The sequence below is a fragment of the Terrapene carolina genome, unplaced genomic scaffold (genome assembly GCF_002925995.2).
Source record: "Terrapene carolina triunguis isolate 2854851 unplaced genomic scaffold, T_m_triunguis-2.0 Scaffold310, whole genome shotgun sequence".
NCBI classification, from domain to species: domain Eukaryota; kingdom Metazoa; phylum Chordata; order Testudines; family Emydidae; genus Terrapene; species Terrapene triunguis.
Genome location: NW_020664661.1, coordinates 188,576 through 212,828, shown reverse-complemented (window position 1 = coordinate 212,828; position 24,253 = coordinate 188,576). Strand labels below are relative to the sequence as shown.

Below are 24,253 nucleotides of genomic sequence, written 5' to 3'. Positions count from 1 at the left end.
AAACTGGTTTGTGATCCTACAGTGAATGTTTCAATAGACCCTTTGCAAGGTCTGATTTTGGGCTCATTTGCAGAAATAGAAATTACACGCACTGTCCAGCAGATTTTTAGGGCATGGCTACACTTGCAGATATAGAACACTTTGAGTTAAATCAGCCTTCGTAGAGCGCAGTAGGGAAAGCGCTGTAGTCTGTCCACACTGACAGCGCACTGGCATGGCCACATTAGCAGCTCTTGCAACAGCCACAGAAAGCAGTGCATTGTGGTAGCTATCCCAGCATGCAAGTGGCTGCAATGTGCTTTTCTAACGGGGAGGGGGTGGGATAGGGTGTGACAGGGGGGGGGGGAAGAGAGAGTGGGTTTTTGGGGGGCTGAGAGCATGTCAGCATGCTGTCTTGTAAGTTCAGACAGCAGAGGCCTCCCCCCCCCTCCGCTCCTCTCTCTCACACAGCATTCTACAGTAAGGGTTGCTTTGTCTCGGAGCAGATAAGCATGCCGGCTGTCAAACGGCATTTTCAAAGGGCATATCCAAAACAATGACAAGAGTGGCCACTTGACTTAAGGGGATTATGGGACATTTCCAGAGGCTGATCAGAGCGCAGTAATGCAACACCTCGTTCACACTGATGCTGGGGCACTCCAGCGGGGGCGCATCAAACGTTATTCTACTCGCCGAGATGGAGTACTAGGAGTGCTCTAGCCGTGGAGTCAGAGCGTTCTACGTGCCTTGCCAGTGTGAATGGGCAGTGAGCTAGTGCACCTGGGGCTCCTTTCATGCGCTGTAACTCGCAAGTGTAGCCAAGCCCTTAGGAAGAATAGGTACTTTCCAGTACCAACAACCCAAAGACCTGCTGCACCACCACAATAATATTGGACGAACAGCCATTTTTAAAAGGGTAACATATTACGGCAGCAGCAAGACGCTTTGTTTTTCAGAACTTAAAGATATCTTGCCTGATTTTCAATACTTGACCACAGATTTTTACTCAATATTAGGGAAATGATACCAAGAGTGGGGAAAAAATGAATGAAGTAATAACTGAGGAGCAGCTTTCCAATATAACTGTATTGTAGCTTCCATAGCAGTTATATTGGAAGCATAACACTAGCAAAGGATGCCGGAAACACAGGAATTGCCAAACCAGATTAGAGACAAGGTACATTCAGTATAGTGTCCTGTCTCTCACAGTGCCCTGCACCAGACTGCTTCAGAGGAAGGTGCAACATAATGGACTATAATGGAATAAACGGCCTGTTGGGGAAATTTCATAACTAATGGAAGTTGGCTTACAAACTTCAAGTTTATATCTCTGTTTATTTTTAATCCAAGCTAATTTAACTGTGGATATTCTCATTGCCTATACATAGATATAGATATACACACACCCCCCCCAGCCAATCTCTGAATCCCGCTAAGCTCTTGATCCCAGTGACATCAAGGGTAGGTCTACACCGCAGTGTAAGCCTAGTGTTGAGGGACTCAAGTCAGCGGACCTGCATCAGAAAACCCTGGGTTTGAGCATCTACACGGCATTTTAACTCTAGGTTAAGGATTTTCTGAACTGTGCTTGAACCTAGGGCTCTAGCATCCACACTGTGGTGCACAGACCCAAGTCAAAGTAACCTTATCCCAGAGTACCTACCACACCCCCCAGCGTCAATACTCTAGCCCTATGAATGTGTTGCACTGAAGGAAAACTCTACTGCCCACCCTTTTTCGTAACTGTGATGGTACTACTGATGGGACTCAAGTTCCCATAAGGAGGACACACACTGCATAATGAGCTCCTTTGATAGCTGTCCCAGTAGAATGACTGCAGTTTGAGAAGGCTTTATACTGAACTACCATCTAATCTGAGAATTGGGTTCTCCCCCTCTAGACTGAGTCACATTGGCAGGAAAATGCCCACATGCACCTGTTCTGAGGGTAACTAGGCATCAGGCTCCAGGGCTGTCAAACTATGAAAATTAAAACTTTTTGTGATTCTTAATTTTTAAAATGGGACATTGAATGGAAGCGTTTGTTTGGTTTTATTTATTTATTTTTATCTGTTTTGAAGTTTGACATAAAATGCAGGTTTCGGAGGAAAAACGTGCACACACACACCTCCAGCCTGGCTGCTGCTGGTCGCAGAGCAGTGAAGTGCATCCCCAGGGCGTGGGGTGCAGTGTGTTCCAGCACCCCTCGGGATCCCTTATATCTGCCCCGCCACATGCCAGGAGGTAGACATAAGAGATCCATGGAGGGCTGTGGGGAAGTTTTGGGGCTGGCTCCCACTCACTGTCTTGACAGTGCACACAGCCTGGGTGCCCCTGCACATGCAGCCCCAGGGATGGGAAGGACGGCCCAGAAGTAAGGGCCAGAGAGGAGGACGGTGACCAAGCACTGTCCTGCAGGGAGGGGTAGCAGGAGAGCTCCCAGCTCAGTGCTGCTGAGGGAGGGATAACCCCCTACATCCCAGCAGCAGGGAGCTGCCTCCCACCTGTCAGCTCTGCTCCCTGCTCCGACCGAGCTCCACACAACAGCAAAAAGGAGCTGGAACAGGAGCTGCCATCACCACAAGAGGAGCAGGAACAGGGAGCACCCTCGGCCAGCCAGTAATGGCACCTCTGGCCGCTGCGCTGGCTGCCTGGAGTGCTGCTCCTCTGCCCCTAGGAACTCTAGAATACATCCGGAGGATTTTCAGGACCAGAGTCAAGCCAAAGCTGTGTGCACACAGGAAAGCTATAGGCTTGGACCCTATGTCCCAGGTTAACACAGTCTCGGACCCTAGGTTAACACAATGGGTGTGCAGACTGTGACAAAGTTCCTCCTCTATCTTGGTGGGTCCTGCGCTTATTGGTGGATTTTCTTGTCTCAGAGATTCACCATGTGGGTTGGGGAACAGCCCAGAGACCTTCCCCTCTGGAAGAACCCACAGTCCAGGTCAATTGGGAGGTTTGGGGGGAACTCGGGCCCGCCCTCTACTCCGGGTTCCAGCCCAGGGCCCTGTGGACTGCAGCTGTCTAGAGTGCCTCCTGTAACGGCTACATGACAGCTACAACTCCCTGGGCTACTTCCCCATGGCCTCCTCCAAACACCTTCCTTATTCTCACCACAGGACCTTCCTCCTGGTGTCTGATAACGCTTGTGCTCCTCAGTCCTCCAGCAGCACACCCTCTCACTCTCAGCTCCTTGCGCCTCTTGCTCCCAGCTCCTCACACTCGCACCACAAACTGAAGTGAGCTCCTTTTTAAAACCCAGGTGCCCTGATTAGCCTGCCTTAATTGATTCTAGCAGCTTCTTCTTAATTGGCTCCAGGTGTCCTTATTAGCCTGCCTGCCTTAACTGGTTCTAGCAGGTTCCTGATTACTCTAGTGCAGCTCCTGCTCTGGTCACTCAGGGAACAGAAAACTACTCATCCAGTGACCAGTATATTTGCCCTCTACCAGACTCCTGTACCCCACTGGTCTGGGTCTGTCACAGGACGCAAGGGGGAGTTAGGCTTGAGCCCAGGCTCAAATTGCTGTGTTGACATACCCCAACTAGCAATCTGTTCCACAGGTTAATCATTGATGTAAAATTGATTACATTTGCTGCCTTTCAAATGAAAATTTATTACCCCTTTATTGTGGTATTATGGGCAGGGGAATACGTGGCACACAATTTATCTTCTCTATACTATACAAAATAATGAATCTCTCTATCACAGTCATTTGCTTCTTCTGTAAACTTAATACAAATTTTCAGTCTCTTCATAAGGATTTTGTCTTTTCATGCCTCTAATAATTTTTGTTGCCTATCTCTGAGCTCAATATCTTCTATAGTCTTTCTGAGACAGGTGATGACCACTGAAAAAAAAATATTCCATTTAATGGTGTACCACCAATTTATATATTGGCATTAAAATATTTATAGTATATATAATTAGATAGAAAGAAAAGTGTTGGGATGTATTTTTCCTGACCACTGCTGCAAATTGTTCAAATGTTTTCATTGAGTTGACTACAATAGCTCATGGCCTAAATGACAGTTAATTTAGAAGCCAGTGGGGTGTCTGAGTAGATCAAATTATTCCTTCCATCAGGTATTACTGTGCATTTGTCCACAGTTAACTTCATTTTTCATTCTGTGTCCCAGATACCTGTTCAGTTCTTTCTACCTGAAGTTTTCTCTAGTCTTTGCCATCTGCAAGTTTTGCCACTTTAATACATTAAATGATCTGGAAAAGGTGTATACAGTGGTGTTGTAGCTGTGTTGCTCCCAGGATACGAGAGAGAGAGAAGGTGGATGAAGTAATATCTTTTATTGGACCCCACTTCTGTTGGAGAGAGAGAGAGAGAGAGAGGGGCTTTCAAGTTTCACAGAACTCTTCTTCCAATGAAATATTGCCTCACCCCCTTTGTCTCTGGAAAAAGCAAACAGTCAACAGCAGTCTTAGTACAGAACTTTGCAGCTCCCTGCTGTTAGCCTTTGGCCATGTTGAAAATTGACTATTCTGGTTCTTTGTTTTCAGTCTCTTGGCCAGTTTCTAATCCATGACAGAACTTACTTATGAGCCTACTAGCCTCTTGTGAGGAACTCTGTCAAAGGCTTTGTGAAAGTCCAAGTAAGTTAGGGCATGGCTACACTTGCAGATGTAAAGCGCTTTGAGTTAAACCAGCCTTCGTAGAGCGCAGTAGGGAAAGCGCTGTAGTCTATCCACACTGACAGCTGACAGCACACTGGCGTGGCCACATTAGTAACTCTTGCAACGACCACAGAGAGCAGTGCGTTGTGGTAGCTACCCCAGCATGCAAGTGGCTGCAACATGCTTTTCAAATGGGGTGGTGGTGGAGTGTGACAGGGAGTGTGTTGTGTGTATGTGGGGGGGAGAGAAGGTGGGTTTTTGGGGGGTTGAGAGCATGTCAGCATGCTGTCTTGCAAGTTCCGACAGCAGCAGACCCCCCTCCCCCCCGCCTCTCTCTCTCACACACACACACACACACACAGCATTCCACAGTAATGGCTTGCATGCCGGCTGTCAGACACGGAGCTTTGAAAGGGCATTTCCGCATTCCTACAGGGAATGACAAGAGTGGCCACTTGACAAGTATGAGACATTTCCAGAGGTCGATCAGAGAGCAGTAATGCAACACCTCGTTCACACTGACACTGGGGCACTCCAGTGGGTGCGCATCAAACGTTATTCTACTCGCCGAGGTGGAGTACCAGGAGTGCTCTAGCCGTGGAGTCAGAGCGCTCTACGTGCCTTGCCAGTGTGGACGGGGAGTGAGCTAGTGCGCACGGGGCTCCTTTATTGTGCACTAACTTGCAAGTGTAGCTAAGCCCTTAGAACAACCAGTTATCCTTTATACATTCTTTTTTTGGACAAGTTCAAAGATCTGTAGTAGACTAAAGAGGCACTATTTTCCTTTATAGATGTTTTGCTGGTTTGTTCCTATGTAGGTGTATTATTCTATTTTGAAATCATCTTGACAACTAGACCAACAATAGGGTTTGTTTGTTTTTTTTATAAAGATGGGTATATCACTTGCTATGCTCAAGTATCGAAGCAGATTTTAATGAGTTTGCCTATTTGTTAGCATCTTAGGCCTGGTCTACACTAACCCCCCAATTCGAACTAAGGTACGCAAATTCAGCTACGTTAATAACGTAGCTGAATTCGACATACCTTAGTTCGAACTTACCGCGGTTCAGACGCGGTCCACACGCGGCAGGCAGACTCCCCGTCGACTCCGCGGTACTCCTCTCGCTGAGCTGGAGTACCGCAGTCGACGGTGAGCACTTCCTGGTTCGACTTATCGCGTCCAGACCAGACGCGATAAGTCGAACCCGGAACTTCGATCCCCAGCCGCCGAACTAGCGGCTGGGTGTAGACCAGCCCTTAGTCACATCACTCTACATTTCTGCTCTCACTGCTACTAGGCAGCAAGAAAGAACCCAGGATGTTGTGCTGAGCATTTGCTCCTCTTTTTTCTTGTAGAGGATACCACAAAGTTCTATTTTGTAACCCTTCCCATTCAGTGTATATGTAACATAGGAATCGCCAGACTGGATCAGACCCATGGTCCATCTAGTACAGTATCCTATCTCTGACAGTGACCAGTACCTGATGCTTCAGAGGATAGTGAACAAACGCCACAGAATGTATTTATGAGATATTTTGCCCCCTCCCAAAAGTTTCCCAACCAATCCATATAGGTAGAGGTTTGTTTAAGCCCTGAACAATGAGGGTTTATATCCCTTCCAAATTTCTGTTTGCAACAACTCTGGACATTTTTGTTATCGTGTATATATGTCCAATCCTTCTTTGAATCATGCTAAATTTTTGGCTTTAAAAACCACTTGTGGCAGTGAGTTCCAAAGTTTAGTTACACATTTAATTGAATATCTCCTTGAGCTTATATTAGAAGGACAAGGAGAATAGAAGGCTGTCAGGCAAGATAATGAGGTAGTACAGGCTGCAGACATCAATATGTCATTTACACTTTTTTCTTTCCAAATCAGATGTGGATGGTGCAGTCTCAGCTCAGTGTTTGAGACTACAGCTTGGATGATGGCTAGCTGGTTGAGGCTCAATACAGATAGTGCTGGTGAGCTGGGGAAAGCATTCAGAGGAGATAACGAGTTGATATCTGTTCCCATATAGAGGGGTTTTACACCTTTTGTCAGTGAAGTGCACAACCTAGGGTCCCTGCTGCTTTTAGATCAAGCAGCAGCAGCAGCCAAAATGCTTTTTCCGCCTCACCTGGTTACAAGATGGAGACCTCTTCTTCTGGATATGGACCTCACAAGGCAGCTCCTTCAGACTGCATTACTGCCATGCACCCTACCTAACCAGCATTCTGAAGCTTCATATAATGCAGAATATAAGGGACTACTTCCTTAGTAGTGCTTCTCACAGACAGGATTTCATGCCTACGCTCCACAGTCTGCACTGACTTCAATTTCTTCTCTGGGTAAGTGTCAGCATTCATAGATTGTTCAGCAAGAAAGGACCTTTACATCATCAGTATTATACCTGGTGTCAGACTGGGCCACTGAATTGCAACCAGTTACCCTTGTATTGAGCTCAGTAACTTGTGATTGACTAAAGCATCTCTTCCAGAAAGGCTTCCAGTCTTGATTTGAAGACTTCACGATATGGCAAATCCACCACTTCCTTTGGTAGTCTGTTCCACTGGCTAAATCACACTCACTGGTAAATGTTCGTCTTATTTCTAATTTGAATTTTCTGCCTTTAATTTCCAGCCATTGGTTCTTTTCATGCCCTTCCTATTTTCTAAAAGAATCCATTAGTTCTTGGTATTTTCTGTCTGTGAAAGTACTTATACAGTAATCAAATCACCTCTTGATCCTCTTTCCGATAAGCTAAACAGATTTAAGCCTCTCACTGTAAAGCACCTTTTCCATCCTCAGATAGTTTTTTTTGGTTCTTCTCTGCACATCTTTTTTTTCCCCAACATCCCTTTTACAAATGTTGACACAAGAACAGAATGCAGTATTCCACTATCAATCACAACGATGCCTCATACAGAGGTAAAAATCACCTCCCTACTCCCACCTCACTACTTTTGTTTATACATCCAAGGATCATATTAGTCCTTTTTGCCACAGCATCGCATTGAGAGCCCACATGGAGATGTTTGTCCATTAGGACCCCGTTTTCAGGGTCACTTCTTTCCAGGATACAGTACTCCATTTCAGGAGTTCCCAAACTGCGGTATGTGTACCACTGGTGGTACATAAGCTTGATGTTCCATCCATTCACTTCACAACAACTTTTTAAGAAGGTGATATGTGAACCAATAAAGTTTTGGAGCCAATGCTCCATTCTTGTAATAATACCTGCATTCTTTGGGCAGTCATTACAGAGCAGTCATTTACTACTCCAGTCTTTTTGTCATCCATAAGTTTTTTCAGCAGTGATTTTATATTTACTTATAATTGATTAAAAAAAATATTGAATGGTGCAGCCCTACAAGAACTAATCCCTGCAGATCCCTACTAACTCCTTTTTCAACTATAATTCCCCACTGACTTTTTGAGAGGAATCAGTCAGCCAGTTGTTAATCTGTTTAAATGTGTGCTTTATTGATATTGTACAGCACTATTGTTTAAAAATCAGAATGCTGCACGGTACTAAGTCCAAGACATTACAAAAGTCTAGTTTATACCATCACTCATAGTCTATCTCTCCCAATTTAAGAAAACAGGTTTCAATGGAACTTGAAGACAGGAGCTGTTTCCTTGAACCTGACAGCAGCCTATGATAAAGTATGGCATGCTGGTCTTCTGGTAAAACTGTCAAAAGCTCTCCCAGCATGGTTGGTGGACATTGCTGAATTTCTACTTTGTGACAGGCACTTTTGGGTACATGTGGGAGACAGAACAATGCATGGAGAAGGCAATCCAACTGCTTATCCCAAGGCTCTGTGTTTGCATCCACCCTGTGTTCAGTCTATGCACAAATGTCCTGCCACTGACTGTCACGCAAATTTATCTATGCCAATGACATCCTAGTCATGCTCTTTCACTGACTGGAGAACATCTTGGTCAAGATGGCAGACTACTATAGCAGTTGGAGGCGCCAACCAACTGTGACTAAGACAGTTTTGAGTGTCTTCCACCTCCACAATGCAAGCACTAAATATGAGTTAAACATCTTCCTCAATGGAAAACAACTGTAACACGAGGCAAAACCAGTCTACCTCGTCAAACTGGACTGCTCTTTGACTTTCCATGACCATCTAAAAAAGTCAGGCCAGCAATAATCTAATCAACTAATTAGCTGGTTTGACATGGGACACAGGTGCACAGACTTTGCACATTGGCTCTGGCACTGTGCTATTCCTCAGTGGAATACTGTGCCCCTGTGTGGTATCATTCGCCTCACACTAAATTGGTTGACGTCAAATTGAACTCGATCATGTATATCAACACAGGTACCCTGCATCTCACTCCTCTCCCACGGCTACCAGTTCTGAACAACACAGCCCCTCCACATTCATCGCAGAGAGTCTACAGCCAGATTGGTGGAAAAGCTACTTGCCTACTCAGGTCTCCCACTGCACATGAACATTTTCAGTCACCCCAGAGCACAACTTACTTTGAGGTGTCCATTGTGGTTTCAACTGCCAGATCTGAATCTGTCAGCAGCAACCCTATGGGGCAGTGAGTGGTTGGATAAAGACATTAGGAATGGTTTCCTTGTTGCTGATCCAGCCGTTCAACTTCCTGGATTTGACCTGCCACGTCACCTTTGGACTCTGCTGAACAGGCTCCAAACTGGCCAAGGAATATGCATAGCCAACCTCTAAACATTGGGTCTGCACGACGACCCACTCTGTCCCTGTGGCCTTCATTAGTCAATGACGCATGTTGTAGAAGAGTGTCAACTGACTAGATTTCATGGTGGCCTTAGAGCCCTTCATTGTGCTGATGAAGCTGCTGTTGGGTGGCTCGACAAGCACTGCAAACACTAGCAGAAGCAGTTTAAAACTGTGAACCCCCTGGTTCTGTGCCTTTCCATACCTTGCACAGTGTCACACATGGACTGTGCGTATCAAATTAATGATAATACTATTCAACAAACTGGTGTTGACCAGTTTTATATAATGTATGTCCTTCCTGGCAACTTTTGAGAGCACTTCATGTAATACCATGGAAACTAAGATCATATTAAGCAAAATTAGGTTAATATTGATGTAGTTACAGGGAAGTTGTGCACACTCACTAATGTGTGTGAAGTGAAGTGCTTTTATTAGATTTGCATTCAAGTAAGGAGAAAAAAGTCTGCATTCTTTCTTTCTACTTTGATCCCTGTATGCAGTACAGTTGTAGCTGTGTCGGTCCCAGGATATTAGAGACACAAGGTGGATGAAGTAAGAATATCGTTTATTGGACCAACTTCTGCTGGTGAGAGAGACAAGCTTTCAAACTACACAAAGCTCTTCTTCAGGTCACTTCACCCACCTTGTTACTCTCATCCCTGACACTACTAGTACACCTGCATTACAGACAAGGACTTGAGGATAAACCTTTTAGATGCATCACCTCAACTCCTTTGACCTCCTCCTACTTTCTGGTACTTATCTTCTCTTGCTGGGAGAGAAGAGAGCAGACAGACCCATAGGAGAAGAGGCTATTTAACAGTCACTGTGGTTCTTGGAGACAATTGAATATTTGTATTCACATTTGTAGAATGACACTTCCCACTGCAGCAACATTGAGCTTCTGGAAAAGCAGTGCCTGTCTGGACCACATGCGTATCCCCTCATAGCACTAAAAGTTCAGAGGCAAGATTACAAGAAGTCATGAAGTCCCCCACCCAACCCAATTCTTCTGCTAAACTGCAGAGTTCCATAAGGTTAGAAGTCTGTGGAAGAGGGGAAGGTGCCTGGATATTATGAATATGCAAAGGTAACACTTTCAACCTAGTTGCCATGGTAATTAGCCTTCCTTCCAGGCAGCCTCTGAATATTCTTTTTGTAGGAATACAGCTAGCAGTACAATCCCCCGGGAAGTGGGCTGAGGATTTCTAATTCTAAACAAGGACTAGAGAACCGTTTGCCTAAAGCAAGCATCAAATTGAGATGCCAAATTGAGAAAACGGTGCTGCATAAATGTGCATACAGAACTCCAGATAGCAGTTCTCTAGGTTTCTATGATGGAAACATTAGAGGGTTGCTATCAATGCCATCTTAACCGTAAATTCATAAAAACCTCAGGCACCGACAACCTCCCCAAACCAAACCAATAACATAGTCCATTTCAATAAACTGTCCGTGGAAATGGTATTCCCCTTACATTTTACGTAATCTTTTGGGATTAAGACTAAGGCTTTCAGGAAGTCATTTACACTAATCAGTAAAAACGCAAAGCACACTTAACATCTAGGGTATGGAGCCTTGTTTCTTCCTCATAAAAGAGAAAGGTTTTGGAGGAAAAATGATAGTTACTTACCTGTAACCAGAGTTCTTCGAGATGAACTCTGCATATTCAGACTCCCTGCCCACCGCCCCCACTTCCTGGGACCAATGCTGCGGCGGGGGCAGGGGGTGTGTGGTGGGGGAATTGAGGCAGTCAGAGCACCAAGCCCTCTCTTATATCCTGCCCTCAATGTGTGCTCCAACACTGAGGGGAGGACATGAGTGTCTCAGTGGGCATTGCTTGTTTACGTTCCACTGCCCAAGCTACACTGACTGGAGCAACCCATAGTGCAGAGGACACTACGAGAACTAGGAGATTAACTGTCTGGTTTAGGCAAAACTGACACTACTTTAGGTAAAAATGTTGGACAATGATGCAAGACAACTTTATCCCTATATCTTCCATTGTTGTATGCAGTGGTGTTGTAGACATGTTGACTTCAAGATATTAGAGGTCAAGATGGGTGAAGTAACATCTTTTATTGGAGCAACTTTTGTTGGAGAGAGGGAGAGAGAGAGACAAGCTTCCAAGCTACACTGAGAAAAGCTTTGAAAGCTTGTCTCTCTCACCAACAAAAGTTGGACCAATAAAATATTACCTCACCCACCCTGTCTCTCTAACTTTATCCCTGTGACACATATAGTGAAAGAAGGATCAGTTGTGAAAGGCTGTAAGTCACTCAACCTTCCCCAAAAGTTCTCTTTAGCAACAGGTAGAATAAAGAGCCCTCAACCAGAGGTTCAAAAATGAACCAATTAACTTTGTCAGCGCCACAATGAGATACGACAGCAAGAGCGCTTTTCTAATCTATGAAAAGTCATTAACCAGTCCTTTGAGGAATCTTTTAACAGATGATAGCTAAGAGTTCTTTAAGAGGACATCCGTGAAGCATTCAATAAATATTTCTGTTGTGTATGTGGAAAAAAGCCAAAATGATATAACCATATTCTAGTGATTTCTTTTATCCTTTTCAGTCTGATTTCAAACCTGATTATGGAATTCAGACTATACCCAAGGCAAAAGGTGGCTGACCATCTAGCAATGGTATAAGTATCTCACTTACAGTTATACTTGGAAATTGGCAGGTTTTGAAGTATATAGATGACTCAGCTGGGGTATCTTGAATGGTCCTTCAATGAGCTTGCTCCGTCCCCACAGAGAGTGGGGAGGGATAGCTCAGTGGTTTGAGCATTGGCCTGCTAAACCCAGGGTTGAGAGTTCAATCCTTGAGGGGGCCACTTAGGGATGTGGGGCAAAATCAGTACTTGGTCCTGCTAGTGAAGGCAGGGGGCTGGACTCGATGACCTTTCAGGGTCCCTTCCAGTTCTAGGAGATAGGATATCTCCATATATTAAATATTAGAGTTTCCAGAAGGCAATGTTAAGCAGCTGATTCATAGATTCCAAGGCCAAAAGGGACTAGTGTTATCATCTAGTCTGACCTTCTGTATACATAAGCCATGACTTCCCTCTCCCCCCCAAAAAAAATCCTAGGACATCTCTTCCTAAAAAATATCTAATCTTGATTTAAAAATGGTCAGTGATAGAGACTCCACTGTGATTCTTGGTACATTATTCCAACTGGTTATCCTATTTATCTGTCTTCATATCTATGAAGTGCTCCTTGTTATGGTAACTGATCATCTCACAACCACCCTTCACTGCACCCAGACTCTGTGATGTCATTACTCTGCCTCTGATTGGGAAAGATGTTTAGATTTAAGTAAACAGGCTACAACTCAACCCAGATAAGACTGATGTGATATTTGTTGATCAGCAGAGAACAGGAAGAAGTGGTGTCAGCACCATTACTGAAGGAGCATGATTAGCTTCCACTAAAATTGATTGTAGCTATCTCTTATTGGATCTTCAAGTATTGAAGAATGCTGCAGCTATTTATTTTAGGTTTGTCAGGGCACCTATCACAGCAGTACTGCTCAAGTATCTGCAACAGCTGCCTGTTCATTTCCAGATTCAATCCAAAGTGGTAGCAATGATCTTATCTGTTTTGGGTACAGCAGCAGTGTGGTTGGGGCTTTAGAGAAAGGCATGAAAAAAAAAAAAAACTCTCAATCTTGCACTATTGTCTGCATACTATACTGGTATAGTGAAAGCTGCGCAAGCCCCCCCATGCCCCGCCCCACCCCACCCAGAGTGGATACAGTAACATCACTAAAGAAGTGTTTTATACTGACAGTTATTTCCATATGGGAAAGGAGCTGTACTGGTATCAGGCACCTTTATATTAATAAAACTGCATCCACTTGAGGGATTTTACCAGTATAACTATTAACAATACCCCCTAACTGAAATAATTACATTGGTATAAAAATTGTGTGTAAACCAGACCTTACTAAAAAAAGTGTATAAATGCAGAAAGGGGGGTTGGTAACAGCACGATTGAATAGAAAAGGGAATGGAAAATGTAGGAGTGGGCTGATAAAGTTTGCGGATGACACAAAGTTGGGAGGCATTGCCAACTCGGAGAAGGATCGGGATATTCTGCAGGGAGACTTGGATGACCTTGTAAATTGGAGTAATAGTAATAGGATGAGATTTAATAGTGAGAAGTGTAAGGTGATGCATTTAGGGATGACTAATAAGAATTTCAGTTATAAGCTAGGGACGCATAAGTTAGAAGAGACTGAGGAGGAGAAGGACCTCGGAGTCCTGGTTGATCGCAAGATGACTATGAGTCGGCAATGCGACGTGGCTGTGAAAAAAGCTAATGCGATCTTGGGATGCATAAGGCGAGGTATTTCTAGTAGGGACAGGGAGGTGCTGCTTCCGTTATACAAGGCGCTGGTGAGACCTCACTTGGAGTACTGTGTGCAGTTCTGGTCTCCTATGTTTAAAAGGGATGAACTGAAACTGGAACGAGTACAGAGAAGGGCAACTAGGATGATCCGAGGAATGGAAAACCTTTCCTATGAAAGGAGACTCGAGGAGCTTGGTTTGTTTAGCCTAACCAAAAGAAGGCTGAGGGGGGATATGATTGCTCTCTTTAAATATATCAAAGGGATAAATACCAGGGAGGGAGAGGAATTATTTCAGCTCAGTGCTAATGTGGACACGAGAACGAATGGATATAAACTGGCCGTGGGGAAATTTAGGCTTGAAATTAGACGAAGGTTTCTAACCGTCAGAGGGGTGAAATTTTGGAACAGCCTTCCGAGGGAAACGGTGGGGGCGAAAGACCTCTCTGGCTTCAAGATTAGGCTAGATAAGTTTATGGAGGGAATGGTTTGATGGGATTACGTGATTCTAATCAATTAGGCAATAACGGCCATCGCTGGTAAAATGAGGGTCTGGCTAGAGAATCTTGCCTGTATGCTCGGGGTTCTGCTGATCGCCATATTTGGGGTCGGGAAGGAATTTTCCTCCAGGGTAGATTGGCAGTGACCCTGGAGGTTTTTCGCCTTCCTCCGCAGCATAGGGCAGGGGTCACAAGCTGGAAGATTCTCTGCGACTTGAAGTCTTTAGATCACGATCTGGAGACTTCAACAGCAGAGTTAAGGGAAAGTGGGGGGGTCAGCTTTTGTGGCCTGCATCATGCGGGGGGTCAGACTAGATGACCATATTGGTCCCTTCTGACCTTAAAGTCTATGAGAAAACAGCATGATTGAGAAGAAAAGTTCCAAATATGCCACTGGTTCTGAGATTTATTTTTTCACCCTTTTGGTAAAGATTTTCAGTCACCTACTTTGTTAGTACTACTTTAATGAGTTGAAGGTCAAAAGACCTTTTGAAAAAGTGTATTTTAACGAGGGACTTGGAAGAGGAGAGAGAAGACATGGCAGGCTGACTTAAGAAAGGGGAGGTGTTTAGGAATAAGGAGCTGCAGACGAAGTGGCTCACAGACTAGTGTGAGTGGACATTAAAGGCTTCTCTTATAAAAGAAAGTGGCACCAGGCTTTTATTTTAGTTTAAAAGCAATTACTTATAAACCTAAATATCTTAACCTAAAGGGGGGAGGAGGAGAAGCACACATTCTTAAAAGCTTGTGCCTCCACAGCTACACTGCTATTTTCAGAAAGTTGGCTAGCTTGGAGATGCTTACATGTGTTGCAATCATGCATCCTGATCAGAGTGTAGACATACTGCTAGACTAGAGCAAGCTACAGATGTTTGAATCTTGGAACAAAGTTTTAGAGGAGGTCCAGACTAACCTTTACAAATATGTTAACTACCTCAAATAATCTGATAATTAACTATAGGTAAAAAAAAACAAAAACTTTAAACAAGCCCTAAGGGATAGAGAAGCACGTCTCAGGCCAAGTGGATGGGGAAGATAAGAGCATCCAGGTTGTTATAAAGCTTTGCAGAGAACAAGATGCTTAAATTTAACATAGAAGGTAAAGGAAAGCTTGAAAGATTTGAAGAGGGACTTACTGTGGTCAGCGCAGTAGGCAAAGTCAATGGAGAGTTTGAGAGCTGGGGTGTTCCATCCTGGCAACATGGCCAAAGAGCAAGCAACGTCACTTTTGAATATAATGAGTGAAGGAAAGCCAGATCTTTGATTTTCTGCAAAATGTCAATCTTGCAAACCACTTTACATATGAAGTGTTGTTGTAGCCGCATTGGTCCCGATATTCAAGACCAGGGGTTGGCAACCTTTCAGAAGGGGTGTGCCGAGTCTTCATTTATTCACTCTAATTTAAGGTTTCGCGTGCCAGTTATACATTTTAATGTTTTTAGAAGGTCTCTTTCTATAAATCTATAATATATAACTAAACTATTGTTGTATGTAAAGTAAATAAGGTTTTAAAATGTTTAAGAAGCTTCATTTAAAATTAAATTAAAATGCAGAGCCCCCCGGACCGGTGGCCAGGACCCTGAAAATCAGCTTGCGTGCCGCCTTCGGCACGCGTGCCATAGGTTGCCTACCCCTGTTCAAGACACATGGTGGGTGAATTAATATCTTTTATGGGACCAACTTCTGTTGGTGAGTTGGTCCCATAAAAGATATTACATCACCCACCTTGTCTCTCAAACCACTTTATGCTCAGGATTTGGCACGGACAGCGCATATGGAATGTCTCTAGCTGCTCCAAGTCTGCCTGTCAGAGGGTGCAGATTTCTGACTTGTATAGTGATAAAGTTAGTACACAGGTTTGACAGATCCTGAACTTGTGTCAGTGCAAAGATGTTTTTGCATCCAAAAGCGAGATATGGACTTGATGCAGAAAGCAGCGAGAACTATTTCTCAAGAAATGTCTGGCTTGCTGTAATTGTTTCAACTCTCCTTGCGGCCAGGTAGAGAGGAAGACACTGCAGTAGTCAAAATGAGAAAGTCAGGGCTTGGGCAGATTCTAGAAATTATGTCAAGGAAAAATTGGCAGGATTTGGAGGCGTGTAAATGGTTTGAGGAAACAGATAAGAGGGAAGCTGAAGATAAAAAGGTTGAGAGACAGGCAGGGAGGCCAGAGCAATTGAGAAGGGAGGGGGAAAAGAGTTCATTTTTGCCATTTTTTGTTTCAGTTGATGCCAAAGCACCCTTTAAGCCCTGGAATGATCAGAGACCAGGTTATCTGAAGTGCAGTTGCTAGTCCTACACCCTGATGGTCATTAAGATCAGTTGGGGGTGTTTTTAATTGTCTGTTTCTTCAGCGCAGGGTCCCTGCCTTTGGCATTCACTCCATATGGCAATCTGCAAGAGCTTGGGTTTGATGAGCTATGAGGGATAATGCAAGATTTACTTTGTTTAGTTGAACACCCTATTAAGCATTCCCATGAAAACTTCCTGAAATGAAATGTTGACTGTTCTAATTTTTTTATATCTCAGCCCAAGTCAGAACAGCCATTATGCTCCAGAATTAAGAGTTTCAATCTAAAATGCTAGTGCTCTGGTGACTGTCAGAAAGGGGGTGGAGTTTGCTACAACAGATCAGCTCACCTGCAGAAAAACAGCAAAAATTTCCAAGCAGGGTCCTTCCAGGGAGGTACAGACTTGACACTGGTCTCAACAAGTAAACATTGTACTTCCAAAGTACAGGCTGGTAATTTGAGTCATGGAAAACTTGGGTATTAAGTTGTTACACATCTTAAGTATTATCATCTTCAAGTTTGGGTATTTTTGAGAGTCAAAAAGTAAGACTACACAGTTTTATCTTTTAAAAACCTATGTCATTTAGATTATCTAAACACCAGATAATGTTTTATCTGCTCTATATTAGAAATAAACCTTTCATCCCATAGCTAGATTTTTGTGAGTAATCTAGTTTTTCCTGAAGCCTTCATGACTTGCAATATGAGAAGGTGAGGCTTAATGGATCTGAAGAGACCCCCACTGCTCCTCACATATCTACCTACTTATTGTGGGGGTGTCAGGGAAGAGAAGTCCTAGAAGAAAAACAAGAGCTGGGAATAGAGTGAAAAAAATTAAGACATTATAGATATGTCAAATGTTGATAAATCTGATCCTTTATAATCAAAATTTACTCTGACTGAGCAACAGTACTTTCAAATACACCTCTACCTCGATACAACGCTGTCCTCGGGAGCCAAAAAATCTTACCGTGTTATAGGTGAAACCGCGTTATATTGACTTGCTTTGATCCACCGGAGTGCGCAGCCCCGCCCACCCAGAGTATTACTTTACCGCATTATATCAGAATTCGTGTTATATCGGGTCGCGTTATATCGGGGTAGAGGTGTATCTTCCATGACAAAACTCATTGCTCTAGCCACTGTACTAAAGGCTTGAAGTTTCTCACTTACTTTCATCTCGCACTGGAAGAAATGATTAATAATCAAAGGACATATTGAGCAGCAATCAATTTTCAGCTATATTTAATGTAAGGCTTTTTTGCCATTTGCAGCTGACAGTGCTTCCCTGCACCTTTAAAATTCAATTGTATTTAAAACTGAACTCTGTGATAGCAATACACACTTAAATGTCTTTGTGAGCTTAACTAGGACCTGCTACAAAAACCTAACATATGCCAGTTACATACACACTATGAAATAAAATTATCTGTGTAGCAAACACAGTACTAACACAAGAAACCAACTTCTTACACCCACTGAAATAGCAATTTTCACAGTTAACTCACTGTGTAATTACAGCAAATATATATCCCACCACACGAAAAACATTTACTCAAGGATACAGAACCACCACCACCATCTCCTAAATGTCCCTGTGCTCATAAAGAATCCTATTATGGCTTTCATGCCTGTTTTCTTTAAGTAAAGGACACGCTCAAAGTAGTTTACTAAAGGCTGATCCCCACACAAAGTTAAACCAGTACAACTTCTGTATGTACACAAGATCCATATTTGAAAAATATTCTCACTACCAAGCCCCTTCAGAGACGTCACCCTTTCTTCAACAAAAACAGAAATCCAGAAAAATTTAACATACGATTACTATTAAACTGGACCTAAAGCAAAAACTGAAACTATAGCTGTTTAGCCTAGAACAGAGAAGAATCAGACTAGTGAGCCCTCAAACTTTCCCATAAGGGGTCACGAATTTTAGCAGCGAATTAGCACATGGACACCTCCCCATCCTATTCACGATTCCACAGATCCAACTCTCACCCATGACACTGGCACATCCCAGAGCCAGGGGGCGAAAAGCAGAGAGCGACCCCTGCCCACCCCTGAGGTATCACCCACTAGGCTCGTAGGAAGACAAGACAACGATTTCTGCCCCTGTAACTCCCCATACCCCGCCCACGGGTCTCACACACCCCCTTCGCCCCCGGTTTCCCACCAGGGTGGGGCATCCCGGGGGTCCTGTCCCCAGGGCCCTGCACTCTCGCACCGCACAAGGGGGGAGGGGCGCGCCGGGATGCGGCCAAAAGGCACCAGCCCCGGAGCGCGAGGGGAAGGCAGGCCCAGTCCACGCCCGGTACCTGCAGGCCCGACTCGGTCTCGCCTCGCTAACGCCGCTTCCTGCTCTACGGGCCCCCCGAGCTGCAGCAGCAGCGACCGACAACAGGCGGGGCAGGACGTGCGCGCTCACAGGAGAACAGCACAGCGCGTGCGCGCCGCCGCCACCTGAGCCAATCAGCGCAGTTGGCGAAAGGGCTGCCGGGAAGCGGCGCTATAAAAGCCCGAGAGCTATTTACGCCGCCTGTACCCACTGCCGTTCTCGCGCCTGCGTACTTGGGCCGAGAAGGATCGAGGGTGATCGGGGAAGGGAGGAGGGATGGGTACTAGATACACGGAGCCGCGCGCGGGACAGGATCCTGGGGTGGGAGTCGGTGGGGTCTCCTAACAACGGGAAAGCGGGAGCGCCGCACTGCCCGGCTGGTGTTGCCTGGCACTTGGGGTCGGCAACTTGGGCGGGGCTCCGTCCTGTACGGGAAGCCGTTCTCCGCGCCTCCAGTGCCTTGGTGATCAGTGCCTTGCACATGCGCAGTGCGGCAGGGGGCTGGGCGCGCGGGCGGCGGCGCCGCGGAGGGCGGGGCTGGGCGCGGGGTGACTGCGGCGGCCATGTCGCTGCAAGAAGACCCGGTGCAGCGCGAGATCCACCAGGACTGGGCCAACCGCGAGTACATCGAAGTGATCACCAGCTCCATCAAGAAGATCGCGGATTTCCTCAACTCCTTTGGTGCGTGCGCGCCCAGCCCGGCTCCTCCCTCAAGCCTGGCTCGGTCCGCCTCCTCCCTCCGGTTCCCCCGGCCGGCTCTACCCCCAGACTTGGCCCGGCTCCACCTTCACCCCTCGACTCCATCCCCCCAGTAAGGTCCGGGCCGGCTCCACCTTCGTCCCCAGCCACCCACCCCAGTTCGACCCTCCGGCCCGGCTCTAGACTCCATCCTCCCAGGTCCAGCTCCGCCCCACCGGCCGCCGCGCTCTGTTGGGGCGGGTTCTGGGGTCGGAGCTCCCCGAGGGGCGGGGGGCACCTGTCCTGGCCGGGTACCGCGGGGCCTGAGCCCGGTGCAGCCCCTGACCCGACCCTTCTCCCGCAGACATGTCCTGCCGCTCCCGGCTCGCCACCCTTAACGAGAAGCTGACCGCGCTGGAGCGACGGATCGAGTACATCGAGGCCAGGGTGAGAGGTAGAGCAGGGGAGGTGGCACCAGGGGACAGCCCTGGCGTGGGAGGAGGGGTTGCCCTGCGAGTAGCTCCGTGTAGGGCTCAGCCCACGCTTAGCAGCTTAGGGACAGCCCGGGCCTTGCTGTTCAAGCCCCCCTGCGGCTTTTACCCCATCTCCAGTGGGTATTGCCCTGCTATCCTCCCCACCCCCCCAGCTAGGCAGTAACGCTGTGCCCAGCACCACCCGCCAGCTAATCTACTCTTTACAAAGTGGGGGGATGTGTGGGACTCCCACACAGAGCCCTGCTCCGTTAATTGTTACCGTGGGGTGGTGTTGCAGGCCTTTCTCCTGAACAATAGTGCTGGAGCTCCTGCCCTCTACGCTCTGGTGGGCATCCCAGCAGTACTTACATTGGGGCATTGGTTTTGGCCAACACGGCTGGAGAGAGAACTGAGATCTTGGTGAATTGGTGACACTGGCCTGGGGAGGACTCCTGCCCTTCCCAGCCTTGCTGCGAGGGATGACTTTTACCCAGTTCCCAGTGTACGGGAGCTCATTAACTTTCCCTGAGTGGGCACACTGGCTAGCCCTTGGTGACTGCAGGCTGTGCTCTCCTTTGGCAGGTAACAAAGGGCGAAACTCTGACCTAACTGCAGAAGGCTGGTAGGGAGCTGACCTGGAGAAGATTGTGCGGCTGTGCCAGAGTTGACTATCAGGCATCTGATTTCTTCATTACTTCTTATTGGTGACAGGACTTCAGCTTGTTTCTGCAATGCAATATCCCTGCCTTCAGTGCATGGCTCCAGGGTGACTCCAGAGGAAATTGATAAAATGCAAACGAGCATGTTGAATTCAGTGATTTTGTGCAGACAGATTCATGCAGCTGTCAAATACTCCTGTACCCCTTAATCTCTCTCTCATTCCTAGCTGTGCATGTAGAACGCCTACATTTTGCAGCTGCAGAATCTCTCTGGCCAAAGGTCGCTTTGTGGGAAGAAAACTTCTCTTGGGAGCTGACTGGCTGAGGAAGTGGGTGTCCATGCTGTTGGCGGGCCACTCCTCTGGTGGTTTCAGTTCCTTTAGCAAACACTGCAACTTATATCTCTTAGCAAAAATGTCAAATATATCCATCCTTCCAGTCTGCGAGCAGAGCAGTAGATGTGCAGTGTGTGGTTGGCGGGGGGAGGCAGGGGAATAGGTAATGTGCCAAGATAAACTCTCTGGGCAGGGTGGGTTTCAGAGCTTTCTGTGTCTTTTGTATTCTGTAGTGTGACATGGGGGGTGTCTTTCATTTGTGTTTCAACAATAAACTGTCTCTGCTGATGGGGTCTGAGCTGATCTATAGCTAGAGGTCATTGTCTGGGATGCAGGGGCGGGAGCGTGGCCATAAAGTGCAGATGGCCAAGAGGAGTCACAATGGCCTGTTACTGTAAGAGATGCAGTTGCCTCTTGCTATTCTTCTTCCTTCCTTCCTTCCCTCCACCAATTTCCGCTCCAGTGGGCTTCACTCCTACTTCCCTAAAATGATTAGTAGTGATCAGGGATCCTAGTTTTCTGTGATTTAAAAAAAACAACTAAATTCTTTGCTGAAGGGTTCTCTGCAATTGTGGGGCCTACTTCTATTCCTCTCTCCATTCACGTATCCAGGCACAGTTCCTCTGAGCCACATCCACTGGCTCCCTTGACACATTCAAGGAGCAGTGGGCCCTGCCTGGGGCTCTCTGCTCTGTGTACCCATCAGGTTCCCTAATTTTGACCGTTTGACTGTCACTCCTATCCCTGTTTTTTCTTTTGTTGTCCCCTGTACTGATTTGTGTCCCAGGTTGAGTAGATCCTCCCTTTAGGCTGGGGAAGGAGCCTTTAGCCATGGGTGGGTTTGTGCCTGCCCACTTCCCAGAACCCAGCAGAACCACTCTCTTACAGTGTCAGGTCTGTCTTTTTCCCCAGTTAGTAAGAATGTGCTAATGAAATTTGCTGATGATAGAAAGTTGGGAGGCATCATGAATACTGAGGAGGATCGGAATATTATACAGGAAGATCTGGATGATTGTGAACACTGGAGTAATACACATGGGATGAAATTCTATAACACTAAGTGTGCAAAGCACTTAAAGTCTGACAGTAAGAATTTCTACTACAAGCTGGAGACTCGTCACTTGGAAATGACAGAAGAGGAGAGAGACCTGGATGTGTTGGTTAACCACAGGATGACTATGAGCCATGGCTGCAAAAAAGGCAAATGCGATCCTAGGATGTATCAGGCGAGGCATTTCCAGTGAAGATAGAGAAGTATTAATGCTATTGTACAAGGTACTGGTAAGACCTCATTTGGAATACTGTGTACAGTTCTGGTCACCCATGTTCAAGAATAATAAACTCAAAACTGGAACAGGTGCAGAGAAGAGATAATAGGATGATCAGGAAAATGGAGGGGCCTGTCTTATGAGAAGGGACTGGAAGAGCTTGGCTTGTTTAGCTTAGCAAAATGGTGGCTGGAAGGGGATCTCATTGCTCTCTCTAAACACATTGGGGGTAAACACCAGGAAGGGTGAAGAGCTAGTTAAGCTAAAGGACTGTTAGGACAAGAGCAAATGGATATAAACTAGTCATGAACAAATTCAGGCTGGAAATGAGAAAAAGCTTTCTAACGGTCAGGGTGAATGTTCCCTCTAATTTTTTCCATCCATGTCTGGAATAAATGTTATGTGCAGCGAGGTATGTGCGGTTGTGCGCCACCAGTAGAAACAAAAAACCTAGATATAATATATATTTTTTTAACCATTAAATGCGGATAATTACTCCAGCCAAGACAGCTTAGGCATTTTAGAACTCACTACTCAAGAATTAAATTTAAGTGCAAGAGAAATAAAAATTGACATGCATAGACCAGTCAAAACACTAAAATAACACACTTTGAAAGAATAAAATTACAGAGAATATATGTGCATTGCAAGAGGTAACAAGAAGTATCAACAACAATAATACAAGTATGTGGTGGGAGGTGAGTGTGACAGAGACAGTGTGTGAGTGACACAGAGTGTGTGACACTGACACAGGCTGTGTTGTGACAGAGAGTGTGTGCGACTGTGTCACAGAGACTGTGTGTGAGATGCAGACAGTGTCTGTGCTGGCTGCTGGGAAAGTTTCTGAGATGCCCTGCACTGTCTCTTTAAGACACTCACTGAAAGCTCGCCTGCTCTGTCCTGATCCCTGTTGTCTCCCCTCCTCCGCTCTGCAGAGATTAGGGTACATGGACAGAGGGAGGGGGAGAAAGAGAGAGTGTGTGTGACAGAGAGAGACTGTGAGCTGGCTGCTGGGGAAATCTCTGAAACAGTGAACTGTCTCTTTAAGAAAGGCACTCAACCCCTCACCCTTCCCTGCAGGAGCTCTGAGTCCTGAGCCAGGCTCTGTCCCCTGCCTCTCCCCTACTCTGCAGAGATGGGCTACAGGGGCTGGGGAGAGGGGGACACGCTGACATCAGCACCCTCCTCCCATCCCTGCACAGCCAGCAGGATGGTCCTGGGAGCAGCTGCAGGATGGAGCAATGTGCGGGGAGGGGCACCTGAGCACATGCTGCCAGCTGTGCATGCTCTCTTAATTAGGGTGACCAGATGTCCTGATTTTATAGGGACAGTCCTGATTTTTGAGTCTTTTTCTTATATAGGCTCCTATTACCCCCCACCCCCTGACCTGATTTTTCACACTTGCTGTCTGGTCACCCTTCTCTTAATTGGCTGGGCAGCACTTAAATTTCTCCTGTGCGGCTGCTCAAGTGCACAGCTTATCAGGAACACAGTTTTCCCTCAAATTTTTCCCATGCCTGGGCAGGGTGAGTTGGGGCTGGAGGAGGGGTGTCCCTCCTCTGGCCGCGGCAGGTCCCAGGGCGGGTTCCCTAAGTGCCTGCATAGCGCTAAATAGGTTGCTGCACAGCCGCGCAGCTTACAGGAAACTTAGGACAGTGGCAGCAGAGGGTGACAGAGCAGGGGCCATCGTCGGTGGAGTGAATGGTGGCACAACAAACAACAGCGGACAGAGTGAGTGGCTGGAGAGTGGTGAGCAGCTGGAGGAATGAGCAAGGTGCCTTCTCTCCCGCACCCTCCCAGGGTGGGAGGTGAACTCATGCGAAAGCAGCTCTGAACTGGGTCTGGGCCTTCACTGACCAAGGACAACAACTATGAGTGGGGTGTGGTAGAGGGAGAAAGGAGGGGCACTAAAGAGAAATGTTTGTGGGACTACGTTTTAGTGACTTTGCTCCAGAATGCTAGATTTGTGACTGAGAAACTTACATAAATATAACAGAGTCCTGTGGCACCTTTAAGACTAACAGATGTATTGGAGCATAAGCTTT

The 24,253-nt window shown here is 46.2% G+C and overlaps 2 protein-coding genes across 3 annotated transcripts in view; one reads left to right on the top strand and one right to left on the bottom strand.

Annotated features, from left to right (window-relative positions):
- Positions 1–18,882, bottom strand: part of RHOA (ras homolog family member A) — a 78,380-nt gene extending 59,498 nt beyond the window's left edge. The window contains exon 1 of the mRNA XM_024211363.3: positions 18,776–18,882. The gene's annotated coding sequence lies outside the window, so the exon portion shown is untranslated. The remainder of the gene's footprint in view (positions 1–18,775) is intronic.
- Positions 18,883–19,019: 137 nt separating this feature from the next.
- Positions 19,020–21,243, top strand: LOC112114576 (probable protein BRICK1). 2 transcript variants are annotated; one of them, XM_024211361.1, is made up of 3 exons: positions 19,020–19,476; positions 19,838–19,927; positions 20,529–21,243. In XM_024211361.1, exons 1-3 carry the CDS (start codon positions 19,359–19,361, stop codon positions 20,570–20,572), a joined length of 252 nt encoding a protein of 83 aa, XP_024067129.1. In that variant the 5' UTR covers positions 19,020–19,358; the 3' UTR covers positions 20,573–21,243. The 2 variants fall into 2 exon arrangements, with proteins under 2 accessions (XP_024067129.1, XP_024067130.1); XM_024211362.3 differs by having other exon boundaries at positions 19,306–19,476; positions 19,838–19,920.
- Positions 21,244–24,253: the final 3,010 nt, after the last annotated feature.